Source organism: Trachinotus anak, unplaced genomic scaffold (assembly GCF_046630095.1).
Source record: "Trachinotus anak isolate AG129_WGS33_773 ecotype Australia unplaced genomic scaffold, CSIRO_AGI_Tana_v1 ptg000008l, whole genome shotgun sequence".
NCBI classification, from domain to species: domain Eukaryota; kingdom Metazoa; phylum Chordata; class Actinopteri; order Carangiformes; family Carangidae; genus Trachinotus; species Trachinotus anak.
This window is the reverse complement of record NW_027273859.1, coordinates 16,665,681-16,679,294: the sequence shown is the minus strand read 5'-3', so window position 1 is coordinate 16,679,294 and position 13,614 is coordinate 16,665,681. Positions and strand designations below refer to the sequence as shown.

Genomic DNA, 13,614 nt, shown 5'->3' with positions numbered 1-13,614 from the left:
CTCTTTTTGTGTGTGTGTGTGTATATTTCACCTGTATATATTTCACCTCCATTACTGTTGCCTGCAAGTATACAAAAAGTTAAAGCCCCCAGCAAAATTCAAAACATTTTCTCAGGATAATGACCATTTAAAAACATTTTTTTTTAAAAACTACACCACTGAAATGTTATAAGATGGTTCTGAGTGTCCCTCTGCTCCCTGCAGTTCACTACAGTGATGACTGATAACATGTGTCTATGTGTGTCTGTGTGTGTGTGTGTGTGTGTGTGTGGTAATAGTGATGAGTGGGGAGCCTGCGGCTGGTGGTCCAGACTGGAGGTTTGGCGATAGGCCAATTGAAGATGATCAGTGCACTGCGGTTACAGCTCCATGTTAATCCCCTCAGCCTCTGCTTTGTGTTGCAGCCAGCCGATGACAGCACAGCAGTGTTTCTTAAACTATGTACACTCAGCATTAAGCATGTGGAAGAGCCTGTTTCTTGTATAAATCACAAAAATAATACCATTTCCTTTAGACTTTTCTCTTATCTAATCTAATGTAGCAGAACTTTGGTGCCAAAACGTCAAACTTCTCCCCTACTTTTGTATTTTCGTTCACGACCTTCGGGCTTTGAAAGCTTTTGAGAATTCCTAATAAAAGATGCATGAAAATACACAACTTTTATCAGTTGTGAAGATGAGAAGATAACAGATCCGGGAGCTTCTTTTGATCTTAGAAACAGGGTTAGACATTGTCAGCGTTGTGTTGTCGTCATACTCCTTGAATTGGTAGCTGTATTGTTTTCATCTGCGATGACTCTCCTTTCTCCTTCTGTGGTTGTCGCTTAGAATTGACTCGTCATGCAGCCTGAGTCATACTGACAGATTCCAGAGCAGTGGCACAAAGAGCGTCTTGTGGTTTGACAAATCTGTCATGAAGACATGTTTGATATAACCATGATTACATTTAGGTTATCATTTGTATCTTTCCTCGCGCCAGCTGGCACAATAGTGGCGGACAAAGCTCTGCCCACAGTGGCTTCCTCTTGTAAACAAGCTGATTTGAATCGAATGATGAGAATTTGAGCTGCCACAGAGAACTTTGTGAACCCAGGCGTTGAGATGCAAAGGAAGCTGGCTTTTCTCCTGAAAGTCAGAGGTCGACTTTTAACAGCAGTGTCACCGGATTGGTTTGGAAATTATGGGAAAAATGAACTTCACGTGCCCTCTTTACCCTCAGTAATTACTACAAAAGGCCTTTGAGTCAGTTTCTCAGTAAAAATATCCATATGGAAAACATTCATATAAACCTTTCATCTAATTAGAATTAATATAAAGCGTTCATCTTGTAATAAGATACAGTGGGGTCCAAAAGTATGAGACCGCTTTCCCATTCAAGAGTATTTGATTTTAGTATTTTCATTCATTCACATTTTAAACATCTGTTTAATGTTATTCTCTGTTTTATAAACTCTTAAAATCACTAAAATGACACAATAAATTTTACACATTTAAGAAATTACAAAATGGTTTTATTTACCCAGGTTTTCAAAATATTTCCTTTGACAGTCTCTTCACAGGAGGCATATTGTGAGCAGCATGTTCGCAGGGCAGCAGCTTCAGACCTCCATCTGCATCTACACGATGTGTTCTGACACAGCACTGAGTTCTAGGTTACCTGCATTTCTGCGGCACTCAGAGCCCAAGACACAATCACTGTAGTTATGTGTGTAAAATGGAAAAAAAATAGACTTGAATTGAAATTTTTGCCTTGACACTGAGACAACGGATGTGAATGAAATGTGTTTGCAGAACTCACAGCAAAGATGCATTTAGAAAATTTAGCAGGATCTTGTTTTTATGGGAGACAGTTTTGATTTTAAAATTTCATCATAAAAACTTCACACTCAAGTGTTTGAATTTTCTCGAGCAACCAGGATATCACTTCTGGAAATAGGTCTTGCTGTTGAATTTTTGTCTTTTCTTCTTGTTTCTCTTGACCTCCCCTGTATTGATATAGAGTCTGTGTGTCTTGGTGAATAAATCGAGATTTATCTGCATGAGCAGACCCTGAACACAGATACAAAAGAAAATGTATTATTTTGTAATTTAAGTGAACTGACCCTCAAAAGTTAATGTGTCAACATGTACGGTTCTGCCAGTATTTAGCACCTGTTTCGAACACCATCCTCTTAACAGGTAACACTTGTGTTGTATTACACTCCAGTGGAACATTATCCTTCATTACAAGCTCCCTTTGACACCATGAACAAAAGCGCAGAAGACTCATCTCTAATAACACTATCCTCTGACTGTCAGTAAGCACTAATGATTTCCTCTGTTGTCAACAGCCAAAGCTGACAAACGTATGTACATTTTCCACAGTGCAGCCAGTAACAGTTCGCCACTGTCACATGAAAATATTGATTTGTGAATAACCACTTTAGTTCCAAAGTTGCTGGCAGCATATTATGTTACCATGGTGATATGTTCATTCAGTAGATCATAATTTCAAGCACGGGATGATAAATTTCTCCGTGACTTTTCTTAGCTATGCCCCCAAAGCATGTTGAGCTAAATCTGTCGACCAGTGAAACTTCAGCTGTCAAACTGTATTAATTACAATCATTGCTCTGAGCCTAATTAGTGTATGATCTGTCTTGGTAAAATGTCTCTCGGACAACCACAGAATGCTGTTTATAAAGACAATGAGTTTTATGAAGTAACATAAGCCCTGTAGTTGTTGAACCAGGCTGTACTGACTCACAGTTCAGGAGACAGGCTGAGGAAGGGCTGTGACATGTGAGAGAGCAGGGGATGGATCAGATATCGACCACACACATTAGTTAAGCAAGACTTCTCTTCTCATGTTCTCCTACATCATTTGTCTTCTCTGGATATTTGCCAGCTTTTAATCATTCTGTCATTTCATTGTCCTCCCTCTCTTCCAACACACAGTATGCTCCAGCTCTTAACTTCTTCGCTCATTCTTCCGCGTTTTCTTTCTGTTGAAAGATCTTTCATCCATGTTCATCCCACACTGTCGGTCTCACCTTCCTTCTATTCTTATACTGTAGATAACATACTGTACTGTGGGTATGGATGCTCTGTGTTTAAAGCCTGTTCCTGTCATTTGATTACATCAGATGCTATTCATCCTTTTACGTTTTCTCTCATATCTTAAAGGACTCAATAGATTCACCCCAATGCTCTACTGCTCTATTCTTCCTCTCCCTCTTTTACACAAAAAGTGACAGAAATACAGTGATTAATTTCTGCTACCATTCACTTTCAAGGATCTTCCCCCCAACTGGTTTTTGATGTCAAGTTTATGTAATAGCATTATGGAGTACAACTGGCAAACCAGGGTTTTTTCTGAGCGAATGGTAATAGTAACAAGGTTGACAGATTTCTAACAGCACGGTGTGTTTTCATCTAAACCCATCTACAAAGAAACATTGAATTGAATTGAGTACACCACACAGTGTAAGAATGCATTTATTAACAATTAAATGAAACAATTCAAAAGTGAATACTGTATAAAAAATATAGCTGTAGTTATGTTTTTAAAGTGAGGAAATCTTGTTTCAGGACCACAGCAATTCATCTTAAAGGACATGAGACTAACCATGAATCAACCATTCTTCTAATCATGAGAACAAATCTATAGTTTTTCTCACCCCATTCATAAAAAACAGGAAACAATGCAGTCAAATGACACTGAAACTGTAGAACGTTGTAAACGTTAAGATAAAGAGGAAAGTCTTCCTGTGAAGAAAAACTTTAAAGGTGCCCTATGAAGTTTTTGACCACTAGTAGCACTGTAGATGTCTTGAGAGTTGGACACAGTTTTTTCGTATCGTGCACACATGCAGCCACACAGGTGTTTGTTTACAAGGCGACTCCACAGGGCACCTTTAACGTAAGAGCTTGATGTGTAAAACTTAATCTTGCACTGTAAACCACCCAGTCTTTTACTGCTTTTATATGGAAATAAAAATTATTTGATTTAAACCTTTGGCACACTCTAAAATATCACATTACAATAATAAATAACATTCATTCATTTTATAAAAACAAAAATAAATATCAATAAGTTAATATATTCAAGATTTCATAAATACCTTTCATAAGTGTCCATGTAACATATGTGCTATACAGTAGACAAAGTGAGTCTGCTGAATTGTGTTTGAGTTTGATTGATTTCAGTCTTTTGGGCTGAGTATCAATGGAAACATTTCAAATTACACACATTTGTGATCTAAGGTGTGGACAGTAAAGCAAACTGTGGATATTTTGATGGAGCTGAAGTTGAGAAGAAGTGGACTCATTGCTTTGGGGTTGATACTGAAGTGATGCCACCTCCTCTCTTTATTTACTTGCTTACCATTGGACTCAAATCAAGCATCGTAACGCGTCAGACTGGAAAGTTTCCTCACAATGTGAAAAATCGGAAGAAAAAAACACCCAACATCCTACTTCAAAGTGGGAGTGAATGCAAAATTACACAAAGCCTCACACCGGTTTACACTCCCTACACACAACCACACTTCCTGGCAGAGTGCTTCTTCACGGTGTGGTAAACGAGGTTGTCATCCAGAAACGAGAGGTCATCATCAAACGCTATTGGCCGGCAGCAAGCCTGAGGGGGTGTGTCTTTGGGAGGAAGCCTCCTGTTATGAGCGAGGTTGTAGAGGATTTTGTCATAGTTGGTCTCGGACTTCCTGCAGGGTCCTGAGCAGTACCTGAATATCATTTCCTCACTGGAGCGGTAGCCCAGACCAAGGTCCGTCACGTTGAGGTGGATCTGTTTGAGCACACAACCCTGTGCTCGTCCACTGCCGCCTCCTCCTCTAACCTTCCTCCCTGTCTCCCCCCCTCTAGCTCCTCCTCTTCCTCCTTTACCACTCTGCTGGCTAGCTCCCTTTTTCCTCTCCCTTTTGTGTCGAGCACTACTGCTCAAGTTTTCTGTGGAGGGGGAGGAGGTGGTGGAAGGAGAGGTAGATGAAGATGCTGTGGATGAGGAGGATCGACGCATTCTGCTGATGGTCACTTTGATGAAGTCCACCACATCTTCAAACTCACTTGGGAGGGGCTCGTCCATGGTGTCTGAAAGAGGAATGGCACTCTTAAAAGGGTATATCATATTGGACAAAATCCAAGGTTTACCACATCATACTGGCTATTGAAGAGTTGGAGTATTGTGTCAGACACTACACATCCGAATGCAAAACTGATATACACATTGTTTCCTTTTTCTGCAGAGGAATTCCATTTGAACTGATGCATTCATTTTACAGAATGATCCCATTCATATTTATGCACCAGACAGTTGTATGTTTGTGTGGACTTCATTAAAGCGACAGCAGCCAAACTATAGCCTTGTGGTGCATACCACAGGAGCCACACCAATTAATCAATTAGTGGACTGACAGAAAATTGCAACCATTTTAACAATCAAGTTAAGTAATTTTCTCATAGAAAAAGTTCTAAACATTCAAACATGTGTCATTGGGTTTTAGACAGATGCCTGGAAGCAAAAACTAAATAAGATCAGATCGATCAGTAGAAGAAAAAACAACAACAACAACAACAACAACAACAACAAAAAAACATCTTCAACAACATAATAAGATCAAAATCCACAAACTTCACTAGCTCTGAATAAATTAGGCTTCATTGGTAACAGGGCAGAATGAGCTCTTATTGCAAATATTGCAATAACTGTATGTTGCACTCTAAAATATTTCAATTTAAATAAGTTGTTTAGTAGTCTACCAACTTGTTTTCTGAAGCGAAAAAAATATGCCAAAAGTGGTCAGTTCCAATTTTCTTTTATACTATATTGTTTACTGGACACAGATAACAGTCGGCTATAAACCTGGCTTGTTTAAGAAAAAAAAAAAAAAGAAAGAAAAATAATTCCAGACTCAGCCATTCTGCTACTTGCAAATGACGTCTTCGGATGGTTTTGGCACTTTTGGCACTCCGTACAAGACCACAGGCTCTTACATTTTTCTCCTCCAGCCAGCGTCTCTTCCCAGTCCGCTGTATCCGCCTCAGCGCGGCTGATGCCTGGGGAGGTGACAGACAGGCGGATCTCAACCGGCGGGAGCTCCAGGGGACTCTCGGCGGCGCGCCCTCTCTTCTTGGTGGACGTGGACCGCTGAGGGCTCCGGAGCAGCGGCCCGGCGTGTACGGCGCTCAGCAGTATCAAACAAGTGGTCAGACTATCCCATAACTTCATTGTCCACTTCAATCCAACAGACGGACATGGCGCGATGCAAAACCAACAGGTATCATCTGGCAACGAGGACAAACAGCATATTGAAGACGCTTAATAGTTGGAGAGGAAGCGGCGCGGCGCACTCATCAGCTCAGGCTCTTCTCACTGAAAACACCGTGAGGGACAACAACAACAACGAGGTTTCACTGTAAACTGCACGATATCACCCTCATGCCAGCTGGCAATCACTGCGCAGCGTGGCGCAACATCCAAGGCGCAGGAAACCGATGGCAAAAGCGCGAAATAACCTCCCTCTGAACTTGTTTGCAAACCGACGGATCCAACGACGCTCGGATGGACAAAAATGATTCCCAGTTCACGGTCCTTCACTCGGGTTCTCATTCAGTTTCTACTGCACAGTGCAGTGACGCAGACTCCTGTTCATCCCCACTCACCATCAATCCAGACTGAGGGGGAGCGAGAGGTCGGACAGGAGAGACGGGGAGTGGTGGTGACGTCTCTCGGTCCATCCTCTGCTTCTTCCAGTCTCCACCCATGCAGACTACACAGAGGGATGGAGTCCAACTTTATAATTGAACTTGGTGAGAGTGGAGGAGTAATGTTATGAAAGAGTCTCAGTCTGTGTTCGAGGGCGAGAGAGGTTTCACACTTTCCACTAACAATCCGCCAGATTTCCCTCCCTGCTTTTGGTGTTTGGTTGATATTGGATGGGAAACGTGTTTCTAATCAGCCAGTCAAAACAGCAGATAGACTGTGCTGCTACTTATAACCACAGTGTGCTTGAAATCATGCTGTGTTTCAGCTGACCAGCAGATGATATATAACACCAAGGGCTTTGAGCTGATACCCACTACTGCTTTACTTGTACAATTCTGCCAGTCATTTCTTGTGAAAATCTTTTCCCTCCTATATTTAGCAACAGAAAACTTACTTTAAATCTTATATTATGACCAAGACATTACATTTACATCAATTCCATGACATTAGAATAATGCCTTTCTCAGGGTCTTTAAGCTACATGTCAAGAACCACTTGCTCAAAAGGTAGAAATGAATTTTAAGGGAAGGGTTCTCTGACCATTCAAGAAAAGTAACTTTTAACAAACGTTCCAAGTAAATTCGCTAAAAGTTGCAAAGATTTAACCCACAGAAAACATTAACGTATAATTCCAATTGTTTTTTTAAGGTTCTCTGACGGTTCCACAAGAATAACAACCCTGAATGTTCTTTAAAAGTTACTTTTGTGGAACAGAAATCAGAGAACCTTAAAGAAACTTAAGGTAATGTTCCTTTAAGGTTCTCTGATGGTTCCACAAAACAAACTTTTATTGTACATTCCAGGAACTTTCTGGAAAGTTATGTTTGTAGAACTTTCAGAGAACCTCGAGGGAATGATCCTTTTAGGTTCTCTGATGTTCCACAAAAATAACCTAACTAATGTTCCTGGAACGTTCAAAAGTTATTTTTGTGGAACTGTCATTTTTGCAACTTTGAGTGAACGTTCCTGGAACGTTCACTCAAAGTTGCAAAAATGTAACCTGTAGCAAATGTTCCTGGTACATTCATTGAGTAATTTTTGTGGAACCGTCAGAGAATCTTAAGGGAATTTTCCCTCTAGGTTATCTGAGAGTTCTACAAACATAACCTTCCACAAACATAACCTTCCTCTTGAAGGTTTGTGGAAGGTTTGTGGAAGGTTATGTTTGTAGAAATTTCAGAGAAGCTAAAAGACATGTTAAATGGTGTTGAAGAGATTTTATGATGTTTGTTGTGTAATAATTGCATGTTTGAGATTTGGTGAAAAATATTTATCAAAATGCATACTATGATGAATAATGATGCTGAGAAAAACAACTAACTGTGTGATTCAGCTTACCTCATGTGTTTTGTGAGTGGAGATGTTAAACAAATGAAACAACTGTAAACTGCCTCCGGAGGCTGTAAACCAGCATCAGTAAGAAACGCAGGACTCTGCTTTGTATACAGCGGCAGATTAAATCCTCAGCATCTATTTCTTCAATACTTCAATGAAAGAATGAGAACTAGACAAAATCCATCTCACTATCTGTATCAACACTTTGTCAACTTATGTTGTTATTCATCTCACTGTTATCATTTTTTAAAGAACATAACAAGGCAGAGATGTGCATGGGTGAAATTATGTTTAATGATTGAAACCAGAGGAAAGATGAGTGAAAGTGATCTGAGGAGATTATGTGCCTGCGTGTCAAGTGCGCTCCTTCCAAGAATAGTTAAAAGCTGTTTATTTCACTTTAGTCTGCTGCACAGAAAAAAAATAACTGCACACACAGCTGTAATGTTTAAAGACTTTTTGTTCAGAACAAATAGGATATATAGATGATAATGTATGCCACATGAGCGTATTTGATTCAAAGTCCAGATGGATTAAGTTCCAGTTAATTTACATGGGTATGTCCAAAGCAAAGCTTAGACCAATACTGCAGTCATTTGAAATGTTTTAGAGTGTTTCAAGCAAATTTAATTTCTCAGAGGTGGTCTTCTATGGCACCAGGACCAAGACTTGCCTCAGGTAAAAGGACAGTTCAAGTGTCGTCTGGTTTTGTCCAAATGAATCCTTGCAGTCCTTGAAATGTGCAGACCTTTCTCTCCTTTTGTGTTGTTCACAGCAATAGCCTTTATTTTCTCTGTTCTTTGAATGATTATTCTGGATAAAATGTACATCTGTTCTGGTGCACACACTTTTTTTCCCCCTAGAAAAATCTTTCCATTTCCTCCAATCTAGTTTGAGGCAGGCCTTAAACTTTACAGCAGTTCATGAACAAGGTTGATTTGAAATACATACTGCACGTCCATAGGCATTTGAACAATATATGCAGATGTGTAAACATACACGCTCATCCATGCACCCTTGAAGTGCAGTGTTTCATGATGAATCATGTTTGTGTCAGTGCATGCACACATGTTGGCCACATTGTATTGTAATCACTTGACTACGCTGAACATGCAAAAACCATTTGAGTATCCAAATGTGCTGTAACTGTTAATTCATACAGAATAAGAGTTGTCTCGTGCTCGTGATTTTAGACATTAGTGTACTAATCACTCAGAGCAGGCTTCCCTTTCCACTAACTCGCTCACTTAACTGTATGGAAATACTTCATCCTCAAGCAATTACACCCTTGCCAAGCAGCAAATATACCAAACAGATGTCCATTTCTCTTCTTGCAAGGCATGAGGGCTAATCGGGGGCTGATCTGCAATTGAATCTGTCAGCCATTTTTGGGGCTCAGTTTGACTCACATATAAGCGGCTAATTGCACGGGTCATTTCACCCGTCATTATCAGCTAACATGAAACTGCAGCCTCAGGATGGCTTTTGGGAGGGAGGAGCTGACAGCTGGAATGGATGTCTGATTTGGGACATGGCTGCCGGTGTAGTAATTAGCAGGAAAAAAGAATATCCTGACTCTGCATACTGACAGAGAGAGTGGGGAGATTGGCGACAATGTGTCCTCTAGTCCTGTTTTCTGCATTTGCAAGTGCTTTAATATCATATTCAAAGAACTGTTTTATGCCAGGATAGAGGCAAATGGTTTGGGGGATGGTAATATCTGTAACATCTCAACAACTATTTGATGGCTTGGCATTACATTTGGTGCACTTTGGTGCCCAGAGGATCACTTCTAATGACTTTGGTGATCCCTTTACTTTTCTCCTAGGGCCAAGTTGTCATGGCATTGCCATCAGTCTCACCTTTTTGTGTTTAGTGGTAATTACCAAATGTTTATGCTAACACACAAAGCTTAAGATGGTGAACATGGTAAATATTCTACCTGCTGATCATTATCATGTTAGCATTGTCACTGTGAGCTTGTTAGCCTGCTCACTTTATGCTAACTCTTTAGCATTAGGCCTTTAGCATTAGGCTCAAAACACGTCTGCGTCTAAGTTCAGAATCGCAACACTACTAATATGGCCGTTTTATTTATGCCAAATGGATATACAATAATACATATTTCTCCATCAATTACCAAGGTTAGGGCTCATGAACAGGGGAAGCTGATCAGTTTTAAGCTCCGAAGGTCAACTTTAACCATTAGAGGGCTAAGTTCACTTTGGATTCACTGAATTTAGTATGTGAATAGTAACATTTAGTATGAGCAATTACCAAAAATAAGAAAATAACCATTTATACTTTACTTTCTTACAGTCGTTATCAAATCAGCTTACTGACAATAGCTTAATTTAGTTTGACTGCAAAAGCAAGAAGTTCTCTTGGTGATGATTTTATATCTACTGATGGATTTGGTTGGATCATTGAATACATGATAAAAATCACCTCCTTGGCAAGCCATACTGGTGCTTAGAGAGTAATCCACACCATATGTACACGGGTGCTGCTGGGGCCTCAGGGTGAGAGCGATCAGGCTTTTGGAAGCTGTGAGTGGAGTGGATGCCGTCTGCTCAGCTGAACCATTGGGAGTTGGCTCAGAAATGTTAAAGTGGGGTCAATAACAGTCAGTAAACAAGCAGACGTTTACTCTACATTTGTTTCTAGTTTTTTTAATTGTAAGTAAATGTGGCATTTTGATCAGCTACAGGTGGCTGTGTAAAACCTAAATGTCTCTTCATTTGAAGAAATAAATGTGAAGCACATTACACTCAGTAAACTGGTTGAAAACAATGAACTCATATGTATTCTCACACATTTGCATGTAGGACTTAAATGCTACCACTAGTGGACACTGTTTCCTGCTGTCATCATCAATGTGTTGCACATTTACAGCACATCGGTGGCATCAATACATGAGAGTAAGTTCTTTTTCTTCTTTGTTTCATGTTCAACTACAATGACTTGCTTACATATCAGTTACTTTCTTTTCTGCAAAGCGAATTTCTGTATTCTGTTTTTGAAGGTACAGAAATAAATATAGTACACTCAAAGAATAACAAGGATTGCTTATGATCATTTTTTACTTGCAGGCTGACAAAAACACATAACTGGTCTGAAGGTTTTGAGGCTGATGGATGATAGCTCAACAGAGGTGGAGGTCACATTTGCAAATAATGACTAACATCAATTCATCTTTACTGATCTACGTGCTGTGGTGAGAAAGAACCACTTAAAATCTGACAAAACATGTCACACCCTTTTGACTACAGGCTGCTGTTATTGTCATCAAGGTAACAATTTTCTAAACCACCAGTCTGGTTTATTTGCTTGTTTTAGCTTAAAATAGAAAAATAACAAAACATTTCTCTACTTGACAAGGCTCTTATGAAAGCTGCCTTGTGTTTTCCTCGTGGTTTGAATAAGCTTTCTTACTAGAAGGAAAATATCATTATTTAATTAGATTACAGTAGAAAATAGAGCTGGATGGACTAGTTGTTTATATGACATCGGTATGTGAAGAAATATGGCTTTGTTTTGTGAGGTGGCTTCAACTGAGAGTGTGTGTCTCTCTCAGTCTCTCCATCCTCTCCTGTGTGTTTGTATTTGTCCAGGAGATGGAACCAGTGAGTTCCTCACATGCAGTTCAGTTTCCATCACCTGAGCCGCTGCACATCATCTCACTACTCTTGCATATACTCGTATACTCATATACTCATGTACTCTTGGCGATAACCATTCTCAGTTGCAAAATTGTCAAGATCCTCTGAAAGCTTTTGCTGTGTTTACAGTTTAGTTGCAGTCGACACCACTGATCTGACTACATTTTTAGAAGCTTTACCATGTGAGGTCTTGTTATGAGTTTTGGATGCATTAAAATCTGGTCTTCAGCTCATTTTGGTACAGATGTGTACTGCCAGTGCATGATTTTTTTTTACATTTTATGACTCACAGTACCCAGATTCTGTTATTGCTGAAAACTCCACGTTTGTCATAACAGGAAATACTTGAAAACAACTTGAAGCCATTACCATTTCACTTCTTTCAGGTCTGTCACAAGCTCCAACTGCCGACCCTGCACCGGGTTGAAATGTAAAAAAAAAAGGTGCTGTATCATATCATATCATCTCATTGGAATTATATCTTATCTGTCAGTTTGTGAGCCTGTGGTCACAGCACTGAAATTGATTTTTATAAAGATAAAGAATAGGTGAAGATTAGGCAAGAATAGGTGAGAACACAAAGTCCAGAAAACATTTGATCTTGATTATTTTGAAGTACCTGAGCACTGACATTGTCTGCACCCTGCTGGGAACATTTCATTACCAATGACAAAAAAAAGCTTTAGAGTGTGTGTCAAAATGTAGGATTATAATTGCATAAAATCATCTTCCTTTTGTCCACACAGTGTAGAGTCTCTCTACAATGGCAATGATGATATTTCACTCACACTATCTCACTCTGGTCCTCTGCCTGTTCCTATGTAATATTGTGGTGATTGGATGATAATAACAGGTGAATAACCTGGAATAATCACATCACATTTTGCCTCTGTGACACAGAGAGTATATAATTAATGTAAGTGGCACATGTGAATGTGGAGAAAGATGGATGCAAGTAGAACAGAAATTCACACATCTCTGCATCGCACAGTAAGAATAATATTATGCTGTATCTGTTCTGAAGATCTTTGATTGATGTTTGGCAGTGTGATGTTCTTTTGGTGATCAGTGGTAAACCTGCCAGCTGCATATCATGCTTCTGATTTACCAACTATGCCTGATTACTTTTGTCAGACTGGGTTTAGGGAATGGCTGTGTCATTTCATCTCAATCTATGCACAGATATTCAGAGGGCCTTTATTACTACACCCATTATAAGACGGTTTTCTGACTGAAAAGAAGAATGCCATTAGTGAAAAGAAAATAGACGTTCACATTTTGTTAAATGCAGCTGACACTTGGATCATCTATAATCCTCAATGGAAATATGTGGGAGACCGTCAATAGCTGTGAGGTTTCTGAGGACAGACATGTTGATTTGATGTCTCTGCTTTTCCTCTTCTAGTCTTTCCTCTTCTGCCCTTCTTGCTGTTTCTTTGTACTGATAGGGAGCATTAAAACATTGTGCATCTGGATTGGACCTAATATTCAGTGTTTTAGCACAGGTCATATGGAACAATGAGAGCTGTCATCTCGTAACCTAACTCATACAGACAAAATAATGTCCTGTGAGTACAACATGGCAGCTGCGTCAAGATATTCACCTTCAGCAAGTCTCAGCCCCAGGTTATTAGCACCAAGCTCTCTGAGGGAGTCTGATGGATGGTATGATCTGAGCTACTGTAGCTACACAGTGGGAGTCATTATAAAAATGACTGCAATGAACATATAAAACTACTCGAGGTATCTGAAGTGGTTTCTTTTCAATTTCTACTTGGAAAGAATTTCTGTAGCTGACCTGGGCAAAATATGGAATCAGAATTAGATAAGAGGGTTTCACATTATTCTCTACAAA

General features: G+C 39.7%; 1 protein-coding gene across 1 annotated transcript; it reads right to left on the bottom strand.

The window, feature by feature from the left end:
- Positions 1-3,264: 3,264 nt before the first annotated feature.
- On the bottom strand, positions 3,265-6,642 carry gdnfb (glial cell derived neurotrophic factor b). Its single transcript, XM_071483100.1, has 2 exons — positions 5,991-6,642; positions 3,265-5,087 (listed from the first exon to the last, which is right to left on the bottom strand). The coding sequence occupies exons 1-2, from the start codon at positions 6,223-6,225 to the stop codon at positions 4,513-4,515; spliced, it is 810 nt and encodes a 269-aa protein (XP_071339201.1). The 5' UTR covers positions 6,226-6,642; the 3' UTR covers positions 3,265-4,512.
- Between the last annotated feature and the right edge of the window lie 6,972 nt (positions 6,643-13,614).